The sequence below is a fragment of the Anas acuta genome, chromosome 20 (assembly GCF_963932015.1).
Source record: "Anas acuta chromosome 20, bAnaAcu1.1, whole genome shotgun sequence".
Lineage (NCBI taxonomy): Eukaryota > Metazoa > Chordata > Aves > Anseriformes > Anatidae > Anas > Anas acuta.
The window spans coordinates 5,432,862-5,456,000 of NC_088998.1; the positions used below are offsets into that span (position 1 = coordinate 5,432,862).

The window sequence follows — 23,139 nt, forward strand, 5'->3', positions numbered from 1 at the left end:
ATGTGCAAAGGAGCAGACAGATAGTGATTTAATCCTACTTTTTTTTCTCATTACATTGTAAATCTGCCCAGAGCTCACACTGCTTGTACAGCCCTGGCCCATCAGGACCTCTCCTGAGCTGCATACCACCATAGAAATTGTAACACAACTAAAGAGAAGCTTCCTTCTCTGTTCCGTGGGCTCCTGGAGGTGCTGGGCTGGTGACCAAACCCTGCTTTCTCTCTGCACCCTCCTTACCCTGCTCTCGGGACGAGTGCGTGCTGCGTCTGCCCTCGTGCGCCCAGCTGGGCCGCAGGGGAAGGCAGCGTGCTGCGCGCCGCGGCGCTTGGCATGGGATGCTCCTGGAGAGTCGCCAGGACCTCGCTCACCCCTCTCTAACCAGTGTTGTCAGTAAAAAAGAGTTTAAAAGATTTCGCTAATTGGCTAAACGTAGCCTTTCCTGTCAGGGCGAATTAGGGGAAGCCTTCATCCTGGGTTTCAGCCCAGGAGGCTTGGGGAAGATGAAGCTTGCCACATGCGTTTGTGAACACGGGGTCACTTTCTCCTCCGTCAGGTCAGAGGCTGATGAGATGTGTTGTGATGGGATTAGCCAGGTGACTGCTGCGAAGGGAGATTGCCCTGGCAGGTCCTGCCATGCTGGTGACAGGGCTCTGCTGGAAGAAACGTGGATACTGCAAACACTGCCCCGGCCAGCCGAAGGGCTGGGAGCACCCAGCAGCCTCCAGCAGTGTGGAAAACCCCAGGGCTGGGCCGGGCAGGCTGCAGAAGATGGCTCTGAAGGGGCGAGATGCATCCTGCTGTGCTTTCCTGGCAGCCTGTCCTGGAGCAGAGGCCTCTAACCGGGGTCACTGCTGTTCCCATGTCCCACTTGCCTCTGGACCCTGTTCCTTCATCCTGTAAAACCAGGGCCAAGCTGTTGAACCCTTCCCCTCTGCACAAGCAGGTCAACCCATCATCTTGGCTAGTACAGGTGTAATGCCCCAAACAGCCAAATTGCTTCTCAGAGCCAAGGGGGCTGGTTTGTTTTCCAAGGAGGGCAAGGAGCTGGGTGGCAGTGTGCCGGTGCCATCCACGTGCTGACGCCCCACTGTCTTTGGCAGCCCAATTCCCAGCCTGGGGCAGGTTTTTTTGTTTTTCTGGGTCTTCTGCGTGCTCCCCAAACCTCCCTGTGCTGCTCTCCCGCTGCTCCTACATACAGAGCTGAAGCTGTGGGGAGCCCTGGTGTTGAACAGCTTTCTATTTTATATCATTGTTCTTTGCGGTTCGCAGGGACGTGGGTTAGTAAAATCTGCTCTGGGGTCTAGTGGGCAGCATGAGCCAGGGCAGCAGCCTCTGGAGCTGGCTAGAGCAGCCGTGGTGGCAGTGTCACCCCTCTGCTTGTGCCATCCCTGCCTGTGCACAGTCCCCCTCTGTCCGTCTGTCCCGTGGAGCAGGCGGAGCACCGAGAGCCGTGGGGTGCTGGCATGCAGCACAGGCTCTTGGTTATTCCGCCTCTGGTACGCTCAGCGGCACGGGGGTTTGCCAAGCACAGTAGAAGTTTTTGCATTATTTTATATGGACAGTGTTTGTCTGCTGTAATAATTTGGCGAAGCTTCCCGTCCATCTTCTGCTGCTACACTGCCGCTCTTTGTGCGTCTCCCTCTTCGCCTGTCATACTGGAGTTGCTTTTCTAACGCGTTGGCTCCCTAACGCTCTTATTACTTTTGGCACTCGGTTTGCATCCCGATTAAGCGCATTGGCTCCTGTTTTCCCTATTTCCACATTGGCCTGCTCTCAGAATTCCTCTTACCATTACATTCTAGCACCGCTCTGTGTTATTATTTATTATTTATATTGCAGTAGCGCCTCGGAGTCCCAGCTGAGATCACAGCCTGATTACGAACACGCCATGTGTTAATACAGTCCCTTACTATGCCCTTTGTGGACTGCTCTGTTTCCCTGCCCTCTCTGTTTATTCCCCATCAGCCTGACCCGTGGGTTTGTGGGGTATGGACGGTGCAGGGGGCTGCGCCTTGGGCTCTGCTGCCGTGAGCTCGGATGCTCATCGCAGGTGCTCTCTCTCCAAGCCCAGTGCTCTCCTGGCTCAGCACCCTCTGGAAGAACATCATCCCGTGCTGCAGGATGCCGGAGCCATGCCACGAGCTGTGCAATTTCAACTCATGGGGTCTGGGATCGCTCACTGTCCATACTCACATGGGTGCCAGCAGTGTCACGTACACCTCAGGAGCTCCCAGCCTGTCGGACACCCGCACGCACCCAGGTGCTGGCACAGGACCAGAGGTGCCAGAGCAGGCACAACCGGCTGCTCCCATCCCAGCAGGCATAAATGCATGAGCACCTGCCTGGTTCCTAGCAGCTGCCCCCTCCTTAAATAGCAGGTAATGAACTCAGCTGCCAGCAGGTTTAGCCCTGGGACTCGGGACAGTTGTGAAGGTGCTGTGTGGCAGGGGCTTTGTGCTTCTCCGTGTGCTCTGTAGCTTCATTGCCCCGACCGTGACCATGAGGCAGGTGGTGTGCCGTGGGGCAGGTGGACCAGCAGGGCTTTTAGGAAGGAAGCGAAGTGGTTCTGTGATTGTGTGATACCAGTAAGGCTGGGACTGCAACCCTGTGCATGGCAAAGCCATCAGCATGGAGGTGGTGTCTGAAAATTGGGCTGTTCCTGACATGCCTTTCTCCTCTGGTCTTGGTTTGCAGCTGGTGGTTAGTTGAAAGGGGAATAAAAAGTGTTCTGGAGCCGTGTGCTGGTGAATGGTGAGAAATGAGGCAGAACACAACACAGAAGGGATCTTCTGAGCCCTGGGCTCCGAGCTGCCCTGCTCAGCCCAGCCAGGTGTGGGTTGGCTTCCCCAGGGCTGCTCTCAGGAGCCTTCCAAGTGGCCACAGCTGGGGTGACTGCTGCATTCCCCATGAGCCGTATCCTCTGCATAAATCCTGTAAAGCCTTAGCACAGGAGTGGAGCTCAGGCACCCAAACTTCAACCTCTGAGCTACAGCTCTGCCCTGCCTGCAAAACCCAAATGCCACAAGGGTTGGAAGTGCAAGGACAGCCATGGTGGTTGAGGCTGGAGGCATCCACAGGTGGAGCTCCCCTGAGCTATCTCCTTGTGTGCCCCAAACCTCACCTGGTGGAGGTGGGAGTTGTCAGCCTGCAGCAGGGAGGCTGGGAAGCTTTACCAAACCCAGGCTGCACTGCTGATTACAGTGGCGAAGGAACCTTCCTTCTTCTCCTCCTTCTTTCCCTCTTTTTCTTAATTTATTTTCCCTTCTTTTCCCTTTTCCAGGGTGCCAGAGGCCCTGATGGACCAGTAGGCGAGCCGGGGTCACGAGGTGCCAAGGTGAGTGCCAGCTTGGCTGAGATTGCTCTTAGCAGCGTTATGAAACACCACGGACAGACCAAGGTCCCATCCTCCTCCAGAAACTGGGGCCGTCCAATGTCCCCACAAGAACCAGCCAGCAGGAATGAGTCCTCCACACAGCCAGAGCAAAATCTTCCTCCAAAGCAGCATTTGCTCAAAAGGATGTAGGTCGTGGAGCCCGTTGCCCAAATTCCCCACAGGTTGTGGTGTTCCTCAGGGCAGGATGCTGGGCATCTGGCCTTTCAAAAGCTGCAGGGAATTGGTGTGGATATCTGATGCAGAAAAACACAAGAGCAGGTGGGGTGAGGCAAAGAGCTTCACCAATACAGCGTGTGCTGTCTTTTTGCCTTGCAGGGCCGTCCGGGGGAGCCAGGCAAGCTGGGGCCAGAAGGGCTGCAGGTACGTCCCCTGAGGGACTGGCAAGGTGCAAACCCTCTGGGGGTGCTGACAGTGCCCAGAGACCTGCAGCTTCTGGCCAAAGCGCTGCAGGTGTCCGAGCACATTTCCAGCTGCTAATGGCTGTAACCGTGTGTTCACAGGGGAAGATGGGCGAGACTGGGGAGACAGGATCGCGTGGCTTCCCAGTAAGTACCTATCACTGGTGCTTTCTTTTATAAACTCCTTTTCACTCAAGTTCTTATATTTTGGTTTCTGCTCCAGGAGGAAGAACTTGGAGTGTCTCACACTTGCAGGGCCACCTTTCCACTCTTTTTAGTGTAGTATCTCAAAAGATGCATGTCACTTCTATGAAGCATGAAGGATTTCCGTGGGGTTGGAGCTAACCTTGGTGTCATTTATTTTTCTAGGGTATCCAAGGGCCTTCAGGACCTCCAGGAGCAAAAGGGGCACCAGGCGACCCGGCAAGTGTCTCACCATTCTCTCTCCATCTGTCTCTCCATGCACATACACTTTTCATTTCTTTCTCTGTCTGTTTTTCCCTACTACTAATTCCCATCTCCATCCTGGCCAGTTCCAGTGTGGTCAGAGATGTGAAAGACGTGGCTTGAGTTCTAGGAGGCCTGAGGAAAGTTAAGGTCAGACCCCTAGAAAGGAAAAGGGGACTGTGGATCAACCAGGGACAGTGTGGGATACAGCCTGGGCTGGATTTTGGAGGGGAAGGGAGAAATGCAAGGTTGGGTCTGGGCAGGGTCAGATGTAATGAGAAGAGTTGGGCTGGGCTGAGGGGGGAACAGGAGGGAGTCTGACAGTGTCAGAACTGAGCCTGCAGCTTTGAGGGAGGCACTGGGAGATGAAATGTGCAGACAGACCTGCAGGAGAGCCAGCAGGACCACTGAAACAAGGTGAGGGGCCTTCTGCTGTCTGCATCTGCGGGACTTTCCTAGACTGAAGGGAGAGGATTAAGTAGATACTTCCAGGTTACCATCAACGGTTGTTCTAGGTTGGAGCCAGAAAGGAGAAGGGCCTTCTGAGCTGTTGTTTGCCTGTTTTGATGCCTCAGAGCACCCATTACCGGTCCCTCTGTCTTGCTGGCCATCTCTGGCACACTGCATAGCTCCGCTGCGAGGTGGGAGGGAACCAGTGTTTTATCTTACAGGCTGCAGAAATGATGGCCCTTCAGAAGGGAAAACAGTTGCATGAAAAGAGCCTTGTGTCTCTGTTTTCCAGGGTCCACAAGGACCACAGGGGCCGCCTGGGCCTTTGGGAGAAATCGGGCATAAGGTAGGTCTGGTCTTTGCTCCTATTTATTTTCCCTTTACATCGAGAGTGGCAGGACTGAGAGAGAATCAAGGGTGCAGAGGTGAAACCTTTCACACCCAGGGACATGAGCAGGAAGGATTTCCCTCAAGTCTGAATATCAACTTCCAAAGCAAACAGTGGGAGCCAGAAATCCAAGCATCATTTTCATCTCAGGGCATGGGCATCCCGCTGGTAGGTGGGCAGCCCCATCTCCACAACAAGGGAAGCATTTCAAAGCTGGCCACCCTCCAGCAAGCACACCTCAGGCACAGCTCCACCACCACTCCAGGGACCACCTCTGTACCAGGGAGCAGAGTCAGAAACAAAATAGAGCCTTCAAAATAAAATCTGGTCTTTTCTGCCTCCCTCACTGGTCCCGTTTCTGACCAGGCACAGTTTTGTCAGCCAGCCTGGATTGCTGCAGCAGTCCCATCAGAAGTCTGCAGCCAGTGGAAGGAGCTCAGAGAAACGCCTGCGCTGCTGACGGTGCTTTTTGGGTTGCTGTTGCCATGAAGCAGTGGCACAAACACACCATAACCAAGGCAGCAGCAGCTGCCAAACAGTGCCCTGATGCAGGAGATGCCTCCATGACTTGCCCCTAATTCATTCACAGTCTTGGCCTTATTTGATTCTCGTTGAAATGTTAGAGTTTTGGCTGATTGTACCGGGGTACCAGTCCCCTTGGGTAGCTCCTTCCACAGGTCCTGAGCTGTGAAGCAGCCATGAGGTTTCGCTTGGTTGTGGAAACAGCAGCAAAGGTGCCTTTTAATACAGTCTACTGCAAAGTGTATGAGTCAGGAAAGTTTCCATTCTCATGGCTGCTAGACTGGATGGAGCGAGCTCTCAGCGTGGTAAACCACACTGGGGAGCTGGAAAGCTGCTACCAAGCCTCTCTGGATGCTGCCAACCAAGAAAGTACAGAGGTTTATTCAAATCTGTGTCTCTTCCAGGAGCCTTTCCCTGCACTGGCACTGCTGGGGAAACCAAAGCAGGATTTTTGCTTTCATTGGAGCTTGAGTTTTCTCTTTGCGTGACTTGACCATTTGTTAATAAACCCAGCACTCACCCTGCTCCCTCCTCTGCCCAAATCCATTTCAGCAAGCCAGGAACTGGCTTTATTCCCTGTGCAGCCGAGTGCTCCCTTTGACTATATGCTCTTTTTTCCTTTATTCCTAGCTGCAAAGAGAAGGGGGATTGTTGTCCAGAAAGCAAGTATTATAAGAAAATAAAGCCCTCAAATCCCTTAAAGACAAGCTTTGCTGTCACATCTTGGGGCTTGCTTTCCAGACTGTCATTCCCCATTCTTACCAGGAGTAGCAGAAAATGTACAAAGATTAAAGCTCCCAATAGATCTCAGCACCAAAGGTGTTTAAGGAATTGTGGCCCCATGACTGCAAAGCTGCAAGTGGCAGCTGCACACCTAGTACGAACGATTTGCAAGATGATTCTCTCTTCTACCTTTTTATACCTTAATTTTCCATACTTTGCAGCTCAGGCACTCATTTTTGGCTGTCAGAGGGATCCTGAGCCCCTCTGCCAGGGTTACCAGCAGAGGGTTGGAAGGAGTTACAGAGGAGCCTGGCAGAGGAGGCTGGGGGCGTGAGAGAAGAGCAGAGCCCCCACAGGGACCAGGCACAAGGGGATGCTGGCTTCTTTGATGCTGCGTACCCTGAGCCAGCTCCGGGGAAGTAATTACACTGCAACCAGGGCTGTGCTATCCCAGGAGGGCTCTGCTAAAGGAATTATTCCTTTGATCTTGCTTTCTACTTGGTTACAATGGGTTTTTTCATATTTTTTTTTCCAGGGACCGCCTGGCTCAATGGGACAACCTGGCCTTGCAGGTGAACCTGGCATGAAGGTAAGAAAAAGCCCTTAATGTGATTTCTCTGTCAGAGCAGGGAGGTAATAGGCACTTTGGTTCCTACAGGGATGGGTAGCACTGCAGGCTCACCCTCCAGCAGCCAATGTAGACAGCACAATCGATAAAGATAAGGTTAAAAGGAAAAAAAAAAAAAAAAAACAGTTTAACTTCAAGCCCTTGGCTACCAATTCCTGAGCCCCATCACAGCAGGGGAAGCTGTCAGTGCCAGGGACAAGCTCTGTCCCAAGGATCTTCTGCCTTGAGCTGAGGAAGGGCCGTGGCAATAAACTTCAGCTCTTTCACAGGTCTAAAAGCTGAGCAGAGAAGCGAGCCTCGAGACCCAGAGATCCAGGCAGCTTCTGATGTGAAACAAGAAGAGTCTTAGGAAGGTCTCAAGCGTAAAATACCCTCAGACAAGGTCTTGCCACAGTTTCCAAGCCTCAGCTATGTGGGGACTGAGCTCCTCTAAGGGTTATGGGGGAGGGAGCCCTGCTCCAGGGCCATGAATGCACCTTCTTGTCCACACGGAAAGGCCTATAAAAACCATCTCTTTGTTTGAACAAAATCCCTGTGCAGAGCAGCTCAGAGGGGTTTTTATTTTATTTTGTCCCCCTCTCGGCTTGGTTTGAAGGTCTGCTCCTGTGTGGAGAGCTTGTGAACAGTCTCTGTGTGGGGATTAAATGCAATTTCCTCTTTGCTGTTCTTTGCTCCCCACCCCCAGCCCCATCCTATGCCATGTTTTCCTTGGCAAATCATCTGACAATTCACTGGAGCTACCGTGTCTGTGGCGTCCTGATACTGCGCAGCTCTCTCAGCTCCCGTGCTCCCGGCTGCCCCTGCACTGCCATCCCTGGAGCAGGACACGGTGATTTGCACAAGCACCCCTCTGCCCCCTGACAGCGCAACTCCTTCCCCTTCTGCCCCTGTCACTGCATTTCCTGAGCTCTCTTCCTCGCAAAGCAGTTATCTTGGATGGCACACATGGGAGGCAGCTGTCCCATGTCCCTTGTACCCTCAGAGGGAAATCCCAGCCTCGCCGCCTGTCGCCAAGATCCATCTGCCAGCTCCAGACACCTTCGGGTCACTCATTCGGGGCCCATCGAAGATTGTGGATCTTCTCTGCCCTCTGCAGTCATGCTGGGGCTTGGAGAGCAGTTGGCTGTCTCCTCCACGAGACTGGGATGAGATAAGGATAATTTAATTAAAGGGAACAGGAAGAGGAAAAAAAAAAAACTAGTAAAAGCTGCATGAAAGCACAGAGAGGGGAAAAATAATTTATTCTCTACTTCCCATCAAGGAGCGATGTTCAGCCATGTCCCGGGAAACAGGGCCTCGGTACACGTAGCAGTTGTTTGGGAGACAACTGTGGGAAATGGGGTATCCATTTCCCACCCTTTATTGCTGAGTGTGACACCACACGGTATGGGATATCCCTCTGGTCACTTTAGGCCAGCTGCCCTGGTGATGTCCCCTTCCCATCTCTCACCCACCCCTGGCCTGCTGGCTCTGTGTGAAGTCCTGGTGCTGTGCCAGTATTGCTCACCAAGACACAACACTGGTGTGATACCAGGGCTGTTCTAGCTGTGGGTGCAGAGCACAGCGCTGTATGGCTGCTGCAGGGAATGTTATCCCCATCCCAGCCCCGCTCCTCCATGCCCTGTCCTGGTGGGTGTCCCTGTTACAGCCCCCGAGGAGTGCGGGAGGTGCAGGTGATGCCAGCCTTGTAAGCTGAAGTTGTTTGTGTGAGCACAGGGACAAAAAGCCAAAATGAGCAGCGCAACAGGAAGCACTCCATACTCATTAGCAGCATCTCAATGTCTGTGATGCCTTTTTTCTAGGGTGATCCTGGCCAGCTGGGAGCTCCAGGAGAGCAAGGCCTCATCGGTCAAAGAGTGAGTACAGTCACCTTCTGCTCGGGCTCCTCTCTTACACCAGATCCCAGAGGCAGCAGGCAGGGCAGCACTGGCTGCTCCATGCCACACGGGAGGGAGCAGGGACAGGATGAGTTCATGGACTGAAGCTGGCCATGGCTCTTGTCCCTTTTCGGGACCAAGATCAGCTGTTGGAGCAGGATGGGGAAGCCCCAGGTGAAATGAGGGCAGACTGAGTCCCCTTTCCAGCACAGGGAAAAAGCTCTCCACAGCTGGGTCTATGGAGGAAAAGCTCAGAACAGAGCAGGAGGCTGAGCTGCTGCTCTTGCCCCAGGAAGAGCTCGATCAGCATTAGGGCATGGGATGGGACACATCAGAAGTGCTGGCCTGGGCTCCTCTTGCTGCAGCCTGACCTGCTGCCATGAATCATCTGCTGAAGGCATTGGGGAGGGAAAAAGAGTGTGTGGGCACAGCTTTATGTTGCTTGCTTCTGTCTTGCAGGGAGAACCAGGGCTGGAAGGGGACAGCGGACCACCCGGGCCAGATGGAATCAAGGTAAGATGTGCGATACAAAGGGTCTGCAGCAGGCAGGGCATTCTGGTGCAGTGTGCCCTCGTCTCTGATCCCCTCACTTCTTTGATGGGTTAATTTATTTAGAAATAAGAAGTGAAGGGTTTTTTTTCCTGCAGACACACATAATGGACTCCTCGTGTTTCACTCCTCTACCCACATTTTTGGCATGTGGTCAGATCTCCAAAAAGGTCAACTCCTTCAAGATCTAGTTTCCAACAATTTGTCTGTTTTATTTGAGTTTTTACAGATTGAATTTCCAGCTAATCAGGAATTCCTGGGGCTGGCAGGGGAAATCAAGAATTGTCCATCATTATCCCCTGCACCGCTGACCAGAACATTGTTTGCAAGGAGAGAAATCAGATCCCCTTCCTCTTGGCAAGGTCCCAGGTGCTTGTTCAGGGCTTGCATCGCTCTCTTTATCTGACTGCTGTGAGCTTGCTACCTTGCCTTTGGAACAGGACTCCGATTTCTGTCCCTGCACAGCCGGCCTTTCCAAACAGGCCAACAGTTTTGTTCCATGGAAAGAAAAAGCAGCCGGTCCCACAACAATGCACTTTATTGCTTCGCTCTGGTTAAGCTATTTGCCATGTGTCTCTAGTTCTGCTTATCTCTGAGTGCTGGACCAAAAGATTCCCCATTAGAGACAGTCAAGTTGTCTGTATTCTTTTGCCACCCCAGTTGTCCCCAGGAGCTCTTGAACCAGGCAAGGTTTCCTCGAACTGAACTTGTCTCTGGGTAGCAGAAGAGCCGCTGCTCACTGCTGTAACCCAAAGAGACGTGGCTCTGCTCTAGCACAGCAAAGACTGAGTCCATCGAGGCTGGTTGGTGCACCAGCACGGTGCCACTCTCAGTACAGAATTGGCCCTTTTGATGATCTCCATGAAACGTGCCATCAGCTATAAGAGCAGACATGGCATGATACCTACTGCTCCAACCGCAAACCCTTTGCAGGGTGAGACAATGCAGTTTTGTAGTGTTCAGTCAAGCCCTGGGCTGCTTCCCGCTGGCAGAAAGAGCCAGGTGGCTGCTCCAGACAAACCTGTCCTATTTAAAATCTTCCAGCATCCTGAGCTCAGGGCTTCTGGGTGAGGCAAGGGAGTCTCTCAGATGTTGTCCGCTGTCTCATTCACATGGGAGGTTCAGGCCTCATCGCAGGAGAAGCAGAGTTCACATTACCCTGTGTAATGGGGGAGTTCCTTCTCCTCCAGCCAAGAAACTTTAAAAAAAAAATGGTTTTGCTTATTTTTTTAAATGTCAAGTGTATTATGACTCATCCTCATTCATCCTTTTGGTTGCAGGCTCTCTTCCGCCCAGACTCCTGAAATATTAATTATGTGGTGTTTTTTTTACCTTGCGAGAGGCATTTACGGTGATCCGTGCATGGTGTGGGTATGAAAACTCCCACCTTCTCTCTTCCACAGGGAGACAAAGGAGAGCAAGGCCTGGAAGGAGAGAAAGGAGAAAAAGGCACTGAAGGACTGAAGGGAAAAGAAGGGCCTCCTGGATATCCCGGCATCACAGGTGTCCGAGTGAGTCTGAGAAAGCATCCTGCTCACCTCCGCCAGGCGGTCCATGGGTTTCCTGGAGCAGCCAGGGCTCTGCTCCCAGCTGCACTGGCTGTCCGTGTGCATCACAGCCAGCCAGGTGCACGTCTTGGCCCAGCACAGCTCCTGCACCCTCTCCAGAGGGTCACTGTGATCTGGTTTCCAAATTTTGGAGGTTGCATCTTGCCCCAGAAGGATCAGTGATGAGTGCTGTGTGCTCTTGTCTAAATCCCCTACGTGCAAGATGACTTTTGCCTTCCTCGTGGCTGAAGCGTGAGCCCAGCTGTGCAGTACAGGCATCTTCTGCAACAAGGGGACAAAAGGAAGTTCGCAGTGTTTTGTCTGGGAGGCTGGATTCCATTTAAACCTTAGCAAGAAAGAAATATGCATTTTTATTTGCTTTATTTTTATTTCAAGGACAGCAAATACTGCGGACGTTAGTCCTGCTGTAACAGGACTTGCCATGTTGCAGCAAAACACGTGGGGGCAGACTGAGTGGGAGATGCAGGCACTGAACCAGGACACTGCTTAGGGCAGGAAGTCATCCAAGACATGGCTTGTTGCAAGGGTTGGCGTAAAATGTTATTTTTTTTATACAAAAAAAAAGCTGCATCCAGGGGGAGGGTTGGTCTTTGAGACGTGGATCACTTCTTTGGTTTGCTGCAGGCTTTGCGTAGGCTTTGGGACAGCTTGTGCAGCCTGGGCTTGCCTCTCTGCTGCATCTGCCCTGGCTGTCCCAGCTGGCCTCAGCCTGCAGTTTGGGGATGGCCGGGCTTTGCCCTCTGTCACTTAATTTGGGTGATTACTTCTGTTTTTCCCTTCCAAGATTTCTCCCCTAAATATAGGTAGGAGGAGGAATTAGTAGGAAATGATTTCTGAATCCTCAGGGAATATCCTAGGCTTGTGTGGTTTGCTTAGAGGTCTGATCTCAATGCTGTAGAAAACAGAAACATAATTTTGTCTCTGAGACGAGAGCTGCAGGGCCGAGGGAGTAGGGCTGGATCCGGCCTGGGCTCATTCGGTGGTGCCGGGTGCAGGATGGCGCTGCCCAGTGCCAACGGGCTGCTCTGCAGGTGAAGCCAGATCTCTCTGCTTGAAAAGGGGAGTTACCAGCCCGATGACATGATTTATATTGTAATTATTGTGGTGGATCTCAGCTGTTGGAAGCGTGGACTCAGAGGCTCATCCTGCGGGGCGATAGCCCAGACAGGTCGGATGCAGCCAGTGCTGCTGGAGGTGCTAGGCTCACCTGGGGCACGAGTTTTGCTGCCCCTACAGCCAGAAAACAACAGACCAGCTCCCATCCCATGCATGCCAGGAGGCGTGCAGGGACACCAAGTCTGAGCGAGGTTGGTGGCAGCTCCTGGAGTCCCTCCTGGGACAGGGGAAGGCTGCAGGGCAGGAAGGTGTTCTTGAGCACAGGGTGGATGCTCAATTCTGGAGTGCATTGTTTCTCTCTTTGGTGATGTTGTGGCTGCGAAAAAGGAGAACAGTGTGAGGGGATGGAAGCAGCAAAGGAGCTGGATGTGTGCTGTTTTGGGGCTGAGGTGGTGATTTGAGCACTGGCTTGACTGGAAAGTGGAAACACTGGCTTAATATGGCAGTCCTGCACCGTAAATACACAGAACAAGGCTGTAGTCCTGCCCCAAATAAGGCTGCTTCCCCCTGTGCCCACAGGGAGCCCTTGCAGGGTTGGTGCCATCCCGTGGTCCCCAACGTCCCTGCTGCCTCTCAGCACATGGCCCTCCACGTGCTGCTCTTCTGGCTGCTTCACGTGTTGACATTGCGCGCTTCTGAGAACCAATAAAAATACCGAAATCATGCAAAGGCCTTATTAAGTTATAGGGCATAAAATATAGGTTCTCGCAGACTCCATCCCTGCTCTTTGCCAGCATGTCCCTGGGAACATGATGCCGTTTTCTGTTTTATTTATATAAAAAAAATACTCAATAGAGCCAAGATTCCGGCTCATAATCACTCCCCCATTTTTTTATTATTTTTTTTTACAGCAGAGTGCTATATTTCCATCTACTATTTTAACGTTTCTTTGTATATCCCCTATGCTGAAATTCGAGCAGACTTTCAGGGACCCACACAGGCTCGAGCCAGCGCTGCCTCCTGCCAAGCCCTTGGCCATTACCTAATGCACAGGGTGGTGTTCCTGCGCTCACCGAGCTAATTCAGAGATGGAAGCCCTCTGACAGAAGTACAAATAATTTTTCTCCTCCCATTTTTTCTTGGAGTTTTTTTATCCTAGCTTCCCGTGGAGAAAATGTACAAATATTAGTGGGATCTTCCTCAGATTTCTGCCAAGGTACGAAATTCATGGACCAGAGACGCAAACCACGAGCGATAACCACAACTTCTCCTTTTCAAGCAAGGATTGGAAGCTGCAATACAAAGTCAAACCATCCTCTGTGAGACGAGCCACACAGGCACAGCCCGCTGCAGAAGGGAACGATGGACAGAGGCTTTTAAGGCTGCTGGAGAAAGATAGGAAAAAGCACATCAGGAGAAAATCTTTAAGATATTCACACAAGGGCAAGTGCCAAGGTTACACCGTGACCAGATCCTGTCCAGGATTTGTGGGGAACTGCCCGGTAGCATGGAAATGGCCTGCAGAAGGTGCAGAGGCACCCGCACGGTGGGGACGAGGCACGCGTGCCTTGGGCTTGGGCGTGCTGCGGCTGCGGTGTGTTTACACATTGCGCACGCTGCATCTGGTTTTGTTTAATACAGCCGACGTGACAGCAGTGCTGCATCCAGTACCCGCTTTAGGTGGTGTTAAGGAAAATTTGTCTTTAGCTCATCCATCTGCAGTAGGGCTGTGCTGGGGCAGTACCCAGGGGTCTCCATCTGTGCTTTGCTGCGGTCTCACCTGGCTCCCCTGCCTTTTCCCAGGGCTAGAGGCAGTGGTTTGTGCTCCTGTGATGCTGAGATATCCTCGTCTGCAGAAGTGACAGGGGAGATGTCCGTGTCTCTGTGCTGTTACTGGAAAAGACACACAAGGATCTGGCTGCTCCCTGTGCCAACAAATTGACCTGCAGCGGGGAGCGTGTTGCTTATCTTCTGCTTCTGGAAGAGGTTCGGGTTAGCTCAAGGAAGCTGACACCCATCCACGGTCATGGGCACAGAGATGAGCTTCTGCAGCGCCTCGGCTTGGCTCTGTGCTGCTTCTCTGCACCGGTGCTGGAGGGAACCCACACGGCCGTGACCTCCAGGAACAGCACCAGCTCTGGGAACACCCTTTTCATCACAGATCCCCACAGCCACACCGCCTCCTGGAGAATTTTCCCTAACACCAAGGCGATGTTTAGTCTTGTTCTTAGTCTTGCTTATGTCTAAAGGAAAAAGACACTTCGGTATTGTATCCCCTTGACAGATGTAGGAAATGAGGCAGACGAGTGCTCTACAATGAGGCAGACAAGTGCTCTAAAACAATCTAGCTTTACTGCTGGTACATTCTCAGTCTGTGTTGCACACATGGCCAAGGGAAAGGCCTGATGCTGGCAGCTCCCCTGTAGCCCCACAGCAGGTCGAGCTTGGCTGGGCTCGCACAAACTCACACACCACTTGGCGATGGACCAGCAGAAGGGATGGAAGGGGAGAGCAGTGTGTTTGGCCCGTGAAGTCCTACAGCTCCCTGAGAGGGACGAGGGGACGTCCTGGGGCACCTCCACAGGTGCTAGCGCTGGAGGAGGCAGCAGGAACCTGCTCTGCCCTGCTGGGGCACGCCGAGGAGAGGCTTTCACTGGCAGCTGGTCCCCACGGCAGGGCACAGCCTGGTTTCACTGAGCAAGGCTGTTTTCCAGAGAGCCATCCCGATGCTGATACAGCATTACCGACAGAGCACACCCGCGCTTCCCTGGGTGCTCAGGAAGCATTTTTCAAAGATTGTTAGCTTTAACTTGGCCCGGCCATCTCCAGCGTTAACATATCTGAAAATCGGTTTCCACTGCGGTTTTAAAGCTCAAACAAAAGCAGCAGGGAGGCCCCAGCCAAGTCTCCAGGGGTAGTTTGTACACATTTCAAAGCCAGTGGATTTCAGCAAACAAACCTGGCAGCCGAGATGGGCCATGAGTCTCACAGCTGCGGTTGGCAGGCTCGAGGCAGCTGGAGCCGTGATGCACAAGTATCCTCTGTCTTTTGGTCACTGCGTCCAAGTTCACACTGCTCCGTTCAGCTCCGGGTCCTGCTCCTGCCAGTTGTCCCTCTGGTTGTGAGCGAGGAGTCAGAGCATCTGAAACACCAACATACAGCCGAGTGCAGGATCCAGCTGAGGTTTCAGAAACCCATCGGAGATATGTATCTGTTGTCCTACCTGTCATCTCCTCCCGGTGGTTTCCTACTTCTTCTAACACAAACTCGTTGCTGTCACTCGATCTTGACTCTTCTGGACTTGGCCAATTGACTTCTAGTTGGCTCATGTGAGCCGCAAGGAGCTGGGAACCTCTTCCCCTTGAAGAGCACCACTTCGGGCATCTCTGATCAGGGACTGGTTGGAGATGAAGGTCCCAGGGTGACAGCACGGGGAGCAGTTGTCCTCTGGAGAGGAGAGCAGGAGGAGGCCGTACCTCTGCAGTTTGTGAGCAGAATGGGAGTGAAACAGCCCTTCGACCCCAGGTGTCCTGCAGCAATGCAAGTGTCATGCAAGCTCACGAAAATAAAAAGCTAATTCATTGTAACTGGTAATTGTATGAGGGGACAGTGCCATCGAGTCTGAAATACCTGAACATTTTTAGAGAGCAATGTGTATATACAGAGGATCCAGCTGCTGGTCAGTCCCGTTCTCCACTACAGAGGATGGAAGGAACCAAAGGTTGAAGTCAGGGTGTTCAGCCACCCAGCTGGGCACACAGCAGGGTCACAGAGGGTGACCCCCTCCTGGCAGTGCTCCCTTCCAGCCCCCGTCCAGCCCTTCCCGTGGAGGACGACCGGCCCACGGTGCCGGAGCGCAGGGCCCGGGCCAGTTGGCAGGCGGCAGGCCGTGGCTTTCCAGCTGCTCTCCGTGGCTGTGCGCTGCGGTTTTCGTAACGCGCTGGTTGTCATACAAGGCAGACATCTGATAGCAAGGCTTTTACAGTTCCAGGAAAGCAATTGGAGAGCCTGTAGGTAATGAAATACAACAAGCACAGAAACAAGAAAATCCCTCATTGTTCAGCAAAACTGGGAGCTGAGCTCTTTTCTTTTTCCACTTCCTTTTTAACCTGAAATCCTATCTGCAGTGTCATTCAAGCCACGTCAGGACGTGGAAAGCTTTGAGCCAGATGCTTCAGTGGCAGGAATGGCCATAAACAATGACATCAGAGAAGGTCTGGCTGCCTGTGCCGGCCCTGCTGCCTGGTGCAGATGTGCACCGCCAGGCCCAAAGAGCTCTAGGGCCTTGGTGAGTCCTTTTGCTCCGGTGTGACAAGGTCAGAGTCCTTTGGTTTGCTCTCCCAGAGGGTAGAGTGACAGGACTGGGAAAGACTGAAGACCTAAGAAGGTGTTTGGAGGGAACTCAAAGTGCTTTGAAAAGGGCAAAGCCACTCTCCTGAGAACCGAGAGAACTTGTGGCTCTTGGCTCCAGCACCATGGTCCCAGCCACATCTCCCCAGGGCAGCAGCAACTCCACACGCAGCCTTGGGTGGTGTCCCGAGGACAGCATCCTACCCACTGACTTACACCCGATGTTCCTGTCCTTTCTCCATCATCTACAAGCTGAAGTCTTGAAGCAGAAGGAAGACGTGCTGGTCGGGGAAGACCTTGTGCTCTGAGCTCACATTTTCTCTCCAGTAATGCCACGCCGTGGTCACAGCCACACTGGGGCTGGTTTCTGGGCTCTGTTATAGCAGCATTGGGCAGGAGCTAATTCCCATCCGCCACACTGCTCTGTTATAGAGCTGTCCAAACATCACTTACAGCAGCGTTTGTCCCAAAGCATATTTTTTTTGCTCTTTGTTCTTTTCTGTTTCCTGCCCCTGGAAACATAATTCAAAGGTTTTCTGCAACAAAGCGCCTCGCTGCTGCATCCAGCCATTCACTCCGAGCACATGAGCTCAGCGACAGCTGGCAGCACCACGGCACTGCCATGGCACTCGGCTCAAGAGAGCACTGGGGCTGCCGAGGGACAGTCCCGGAGTCACTTCTGGTTTCAATCTCAGTTGTCCATGCAGGAATCCATGCCTTTTTTTATTTTTTTTATATAATAATGTGCTGAGCTGTTGTTTCCTGGACAAGCTGTTAGTGCCCTGGTGGATGGGTTGGGTGGGGAGCCCTTGCTGCAGGAGCTCCCCAAGGACATGGGGTTGCCCTCTGGCTGAGCAGCAGGCCCAGGATGATGCAGGAGGTCAGTGGCAGAGGCTGAAGGGGAGGAGGAGTCTCCCAGCACCGTTCCTGTGCCCTGGGCATCGTCTCAGCATGGGCTGTGCTGGCCCACGGGCCAGGCATGTCTCAGATACTGCCGTGGGACGCTGTGCTTGTCAAGGGGCACGGGCTCTGGGTGCAATGCTGCAGCAGCTGAGTATCTCTGGGGCTTGTGCATGACCCAGCTCCCAAGGCACAGCCACGGCCTCCATGCAAGAGGAGGGGACGCAGCGGGACGTGCTTCTCCTGCCTGTCCCTTCCAGTCCCTACAGCGCCAGTTCCTCTGCTGGAGCGAAGCTTCTGTAGCTGGAGGTGCTGTGCTTGGCCGTGGCGTGTCATTGTTTAACAGCCTTGGAGCCGCTGAGTGTCATTCCTCGTGTGGACAAACATCCAGCAGAGCCATAAGCAAGTATTGGCCTTGCAGCAAAAATCAAAGGGGAATAGGGTTGCTTAGGAGTGAAGTCAAACGTGCTTGAGCCCTTTGCTTTGGCTAGGGCTGGAGCAAGGGTCGGGGTGAGTGGCTCTGCGGGGCTGCAGCCCCCAGGTTCTCCTTCCCCTTCTGGAAGCGGTGCTGTGACCCCCGGGCAGCTCTGCCCTCCGTGCAGTCCTTGTCCTTCGTAATCACTGCCCTCTGTGCACTCCTTTTCCCTCAGTACTCACGGCATCTCCAATGGCCCCAGGTTCAGCTGCTTCTGCCGCAGTCTAAACATCCCATTTTAGGGGAAGGTACGTGCTGGATTGTGTTGTTTGGGAGCTTTTATTGCTTTTTTTTACCCTCATCTGCTATTCTGGTGTCCGTGACTCAGCCCACCCGATGCACTGAGTCCCCTGGAGCAGACCGCAGCCCCCCGGGGAGCCGGGCACCCCGCGGTGCGTGGGGACTCGCTGCCTGCAGCCCCAGGGCCGTTGGTCCTCGCTGCACGCCGGCCAGCGCTGCTCGGTCCCTGCCGCTTGGGAAGGCAGGCTGATCCCAGCTGGTCTTCGTTTAGAGTTAATAGGAGTTGAAATGAGCCAGAATTTGAAATAAATCCCGTTGACTTGGCACGGTTTCTTTCCTGACTCAGACCAAGGAGACGCGCTTTCTGTGCAGTTCCTCCAAGATTCCCCTCCTTATTGCAAGAGAGGATTTCGTTCCCCTCCTCTTCCACAACCCCAGGGCATTCGTGTCCTTCAGAAGGAAGATGTTAACCCCTAGTGCTTGCAGGAGAAAAGAAAGACCCGAGCAGTGCTTATTAGTGCAAGTAGGAGTTGTACTGCCGGAGCGCTCTCTCTATTGCTTTCTTCCCAGTTGGCAGCCTCCAGAAGTGGCCAATTCTTTGGAGCGTTTTGGTGTCATCTTGTGGGAAAGCTTCCCAGATCCATGGTGCTGAGGGCTTGCACTTCTCCTGCGCCTCCCACCCATCATCGAGCCACCTTTGGGTAGCACCTTTGTCTCGTGTGCTGCCTTAGAGATGAGGAAATAGGGAAGAAAAAAAAAAAAGAGGAAAAAAAAGAAAAATTCCCAGAAACAACAACTCAGTGGCAGTTCAGAGCAATCAGGCCAAACCAGAGTGGCTCAGAGCACACCGCACTGCTCCCCATGCAATTCTCTTTGCTGCCTTGCACTGTGAAACTGCTTACGCTGCTTAGAAGAGATGAGTCAAATAGACGTCCCCATCCACAAAACCAAAGCTGCATATTTCAGAGCGACATTGCCTGCAGATAAGGACTTGCTCTAGAGCAGGGAGTTTGGGATACAAGGTTTAGTTTTGGATTCCACGCTTCAAGCTGAGGAACTCAACTGAGAAGGAAGTCATAGCGGTGCTTGCTGTAGTTTTTCCATCTGAGATCTTTTTGTAGGGTTTCCCAGCTTGCGTTTTCTTTGAATCCAGCCAGCCAGCTCTACCTGTGCTCACCACTTGGGTTCCCACAGGCAGCCCAAGAGCCCGTTGCTTCCCAGTGATCCCAGCAAAACCCTCTGAACCTTACAGTACAATCAGGTCTTTCTTCTCAAGAACAGTTGAGTCTTTCTTCTTTCCCAAACCCATGCAGGAGCTACTGCCGTGTCTCCTCCCCTTGCAAACTACTGCTAGGCAGAGAGATTAGGAAATGTGTTTCTTATAAATCCAAAACATTTATGTCTTCAAATGCCCGGCCCCAATAATCCCACTAATTTCCTGAGTGCTTGTGAGCTGTCCTCTATGGGGGGAGGCTTCTCTCGATCAAAGTTTATTAAGTAGAGGTTCTCATATGGAGACGTTGCTGAGCAGTAGGAAATGATATGGGGCTTTTTCATTTCCCTTTAAATGAGCTGGCTGGCTGGGCCTTGAACAATATGGGCATGGTCATCCTACGCTTCATGCTTACTACCCCTACTGCTGCTTTAGCTTTTCTGCCCTTCCTGCTTCCAGTGCCTCAAACTAGCACCGTTTTTTCCATCACCATCGGCACTTTCTTTTCTTTACTCCTTGGCTGCATTCTGGTTCTTCTTTTTCTTCCTGCCTCACTTTTGGAAGAGGAGAGTGACCTCAGACCCCACTTACTGACACCCAAAACACCCAAAAACATGCTCCACGGCAGTCTTGTAGTCCTGAACCTGCCTGAGACGGGATTTGGGAAGCTGTCTCACCAGGTGCTGTGTCCTCCTAGAGCCTCTCTCCTGTGCCGTGCTTCAAGCCTGCAGGAAAAGCAGAAAGTTGTCCTCTGAAGTGCCAAGAGCCACGGTCTCCTTGAGGCCAACCAGGCTGGGGAGTCTCAGAAACCACATCCCAAGGCCTGGTGCATGCAGAGCGGAGCATCGCTACGTGCAGGGGAAGCCTGGGGCTGCACTGTAACCTTGTTTGCCCCGCTTGGGGCAGATACCCTGCAGTCCGTTCAGCTTCCTCAGTGAGGTTTTCGGGACGCCTCTGTTTCCCTTACAAACTTATCGATCTGCATTGGACAATAAACCATCCACAGCTCTCCCATACGGGAATATCTAACGCTGAAGAAATCTTAAAAAATTGGCTCCTTACTGAAGCTGGCAATGAAATTTTAAACAAACTAGACCTAAGATGAACATTTTTGCTTTCCTGGGATATTTTGGCATACTTGAAGTCATGAAAAACTTGTAAAAACTGCTGCTTTCTGCTGTCCCTGGTCACAAGTACCACCATCTTCTGAAGATACTGATGTGCTTCTCCAGTGACGGGCGCAGTGTGTAAAGAGAAATGGCCATTTAAAAATAATCCTGCTCCCAGAAGAAGCTTGGAAAGATTTGTTTCTTCAGAAAACCAGTGACCCAAAGCATACAACAAAATGTGTACAAACCCCAAGAATAAACATGTCAAGCGTTCAGCGTCTTGGCACACTAACCCAACTGATTTGTATCTAGGAAAAAAGAACCTGGAATGAATTATTGTTATGTATCATCTTTTCTGCATTTCTACCCCTTGTTGCTCTCTCTGCTAAAGGCAGCAGGAAGCCTGGAAACTTCACAGTACAATGAAAAAGGTACCAAATGGTGCTGGGTTGCTGATGGATTTTGGAGACTCTGCATGAGGTGTCAATCCCACTGAATTTGATCTATTGATTGATTTATTTTTTCCTGTTCTGGCCCCATTTTTTTCATCCCCGGATAGATGAATCAAAAGAACAGGGAGAAAGAAAACCTGACCTTTTTTTGAAGGCTACCAAAGCTGGTGCTGGGCTGGTTATTACCCGTGTGACATGTGACATGGGGCAGCACGGTGACTTCTTGGAGCTGTACAAACTGCTGCGTGTGTGCCCTGCAAACTTCTGGGACCGCACCAAGCAGCAACCGCATCTGGAGCATCACAAGGAGAGATACCACATAGCTGGGAACCCCAGACAAATGCAGGACTGCCTCTAAACTCATCTGGGCAACATTCCTGCGCAGTTGGAGAAAGCACATCCAGGAAAATGAGCCATATGGTAGGCTTCCCGCGCACCAGCACAGCTCCGCTGGCCAAAGTCCTAGAAAGCACGCTGGTGGAGCCCAGAAACATCCCTCGCTGATAGAGCTCGCTCCGCTCGAGGAGGTGGCTGAGGCTGCAAGATCCAAGCCACGTCTCGGCCGCCGGCGCTGCCAGCGTGGTTTGACCCATTTATTTACACCGGCGATGCTTTTAACCGGCCGACAAGGGCTAGCACAGCGAGGGAGCCTGAAAGGAAGGGCTCTGTGGTTTACCGCGAGTCACTGCTGGTCGCTCAGCTATCGCTGACAGGAGGCGGAGATGCTGCCAAGTTTTGTTCTCCAGTGATGGAGAAGGAGCCGCACCCCGGCTGAAGGGCTCAGGAGAGCCTCCTGGAGTGGATGAACATCGCTGCTCACCGAGGCTGGTGCATCAGGAGGGGAGAAGACAGCCCAGGAAGATTTCAGAGCCTGTATCTGTATCCCAACACGGAAAGATGAGCCAAAGGAGCCCAGGGAGAGTGAGACCCTGCCTGAGCACTGCACAGTCTTCTGTGGGTTGATTTATTTTTGTGCACAGGCCTTGGGCTGTCAAAGTGGGGTTTGGTTTGTTTTTTTTTCCCACCTCTCTTAAATGACTCTGGCCCTGTAGCTGCAGCACATGATTGTGGCATGAACTTGGATGCTGGCAGATTTTAGGAGTGATGTGGGAATTTTGTTTCTCATTAGGGAAGAGTTAAGACCCAAACCCATCTTTTCAAAAAGCAAAGACATTTTTTGGGTGCGGGGCAGAAGCACTTTTCAGTCATTGCTTCCATGGGAGATGTGCTCAGGTGGGGGGACCAGGCTCTACGTCCTGCTCCTCTGATGTAGCTGTGGGACGTCTGCATTTTTCACAAACCCTGTAACACATCCTCGTCCTGGGGAGGCAAACACAAGTAGCGTGGAAGTATTTGTTTCAAGAGATTTCACATCACAGCAATTCAGGAGCACGTCTCAGCGTGCAAAATGACTCTGTTGGAGAAAATCGACAGCTTGGCCCTCACCAGGGCCAGGAACAGATTTAGCTTCAAACGTCCTTTCTTCAATTTGCAAGAAATATCCACTGCCCAAACTTCCAAAAGATCTTAGAGCACAGCCCAGGGAGACCGATGGAAAAAAAATATTATGCAACTAATTGGAAATCCCAGTTGTGTCTTTGTTCATTCAGGTCTTGTTTTGACAGTAAACTTTTGTGAGTGGTACCACTGTTCCCTCTCCCAGTTTTCAAGCCACTGGGCATCGCAGTACTCCTGCAGAGCAGGGTCTGTGGGCGTTCACATTGCTTTGCTGTGCCTCCAAGCACCGACACGTGGGGAAGCTGAGCGCCCTGGTACCCTGGCAGGGGTTGGGTTGGCTGGGTAGGGGTGGCCACTTCCCAGTCGGATGCTTTTGTTGGCGAGGATTTCTTTGTACTCCTGTCAAAAGTGTACATCGCGGGGTGACGCCAGGGCCTTGTCACCCACAATTCATCGCCTGTTGCGGCTGGGCAGCGTCTGTGGGAAACTAATCCCAAAAGTGCTCTCTGGGGAAGTGGCAGCACAAAACAGCCAACAAAAGCCCCGAGCAGACTGGAGAGGCAACAGACCAGGACCCGTGAAGTCCTCGCAGAGACTCGTCCTTTGTGAAGCTCTGAGAGTGCTGGCAAGGTGGGCTCTTGAAATGTTTGACTTATTTAAACGGAGCTGTTCCCTCGGGGGCACTGAAGAGCTGCCACGATTCTTCAGGGCTATAATAAGCCTGAATTGCTCCTTTGTGTTAAGAGCAGGCACTCAGGAGGCCCATGTTTGAGATCAGAGTGAAAACCCTCAGATATGGCCAGCTTTCCAAGTTGCTTTTGTTCACCTGAGAGAGCGATGCTGTCCTGCAGCATCAACAGGGGTGCAAACGATACCTCCTTAACAGGGCAGGGGAGAGATGCTGTGCTGGTGTGTGGAGGCTGCTGAAAAGCACGTGGCAGC

General features: G+C 52.4%; 1 protein-coding gene across 3 annotated transcripts in view; it reads left to right on the plus strand.

The window, feature by feature from the left end:
- COL27A1 (collagen type XXVII alpha 1 chain) overlaps window positions 1-23,139 on the plus strand; it is a 152,713-nt gene that overhangs the window by 105,795 nt on the left and 23,779 nt on the right. For all 3 annotated transcript variants that reach the window (XM_068657457.1, XM_068657458.1, XM_068657456.1), the window contains exons 30-38: window positions 3,281-3,334; window positions 3,710-3,754; window positions 3,895-3,939; window positions 4,162-4,215; window positions 4,982-5,035; window positions 6,858-6,911; window positions 8,753-8,806; window positions 9,287-9,340; window positions 10,780-10,887. In XM_068657457.1, coding sequence (XP_068513558.1) covers window positions 3,281-3,334; window positions 3,710-3,754; window positions 3,895-3,939; window positions 4,162-4,215; window positions 4,982-5,035; window positions 6,858-6,911; window positions 8,753-8,806; window positions 9,287-9,340; window positions 10,780-10,887 — 522 coding nt within the window. The remainder of the gene's footprint in view (window positions 1-3,280; window positions 3,335-3,709; window positions 3,755-3,894; window positions 3,940-4,161; window positions 4,216-4,981; window positions 5,036-6,857; window positions 6,912-8,752; window positions 8,807-9,286; window positions 9,341-10,779; window positions 10,888-23,139) is intronic.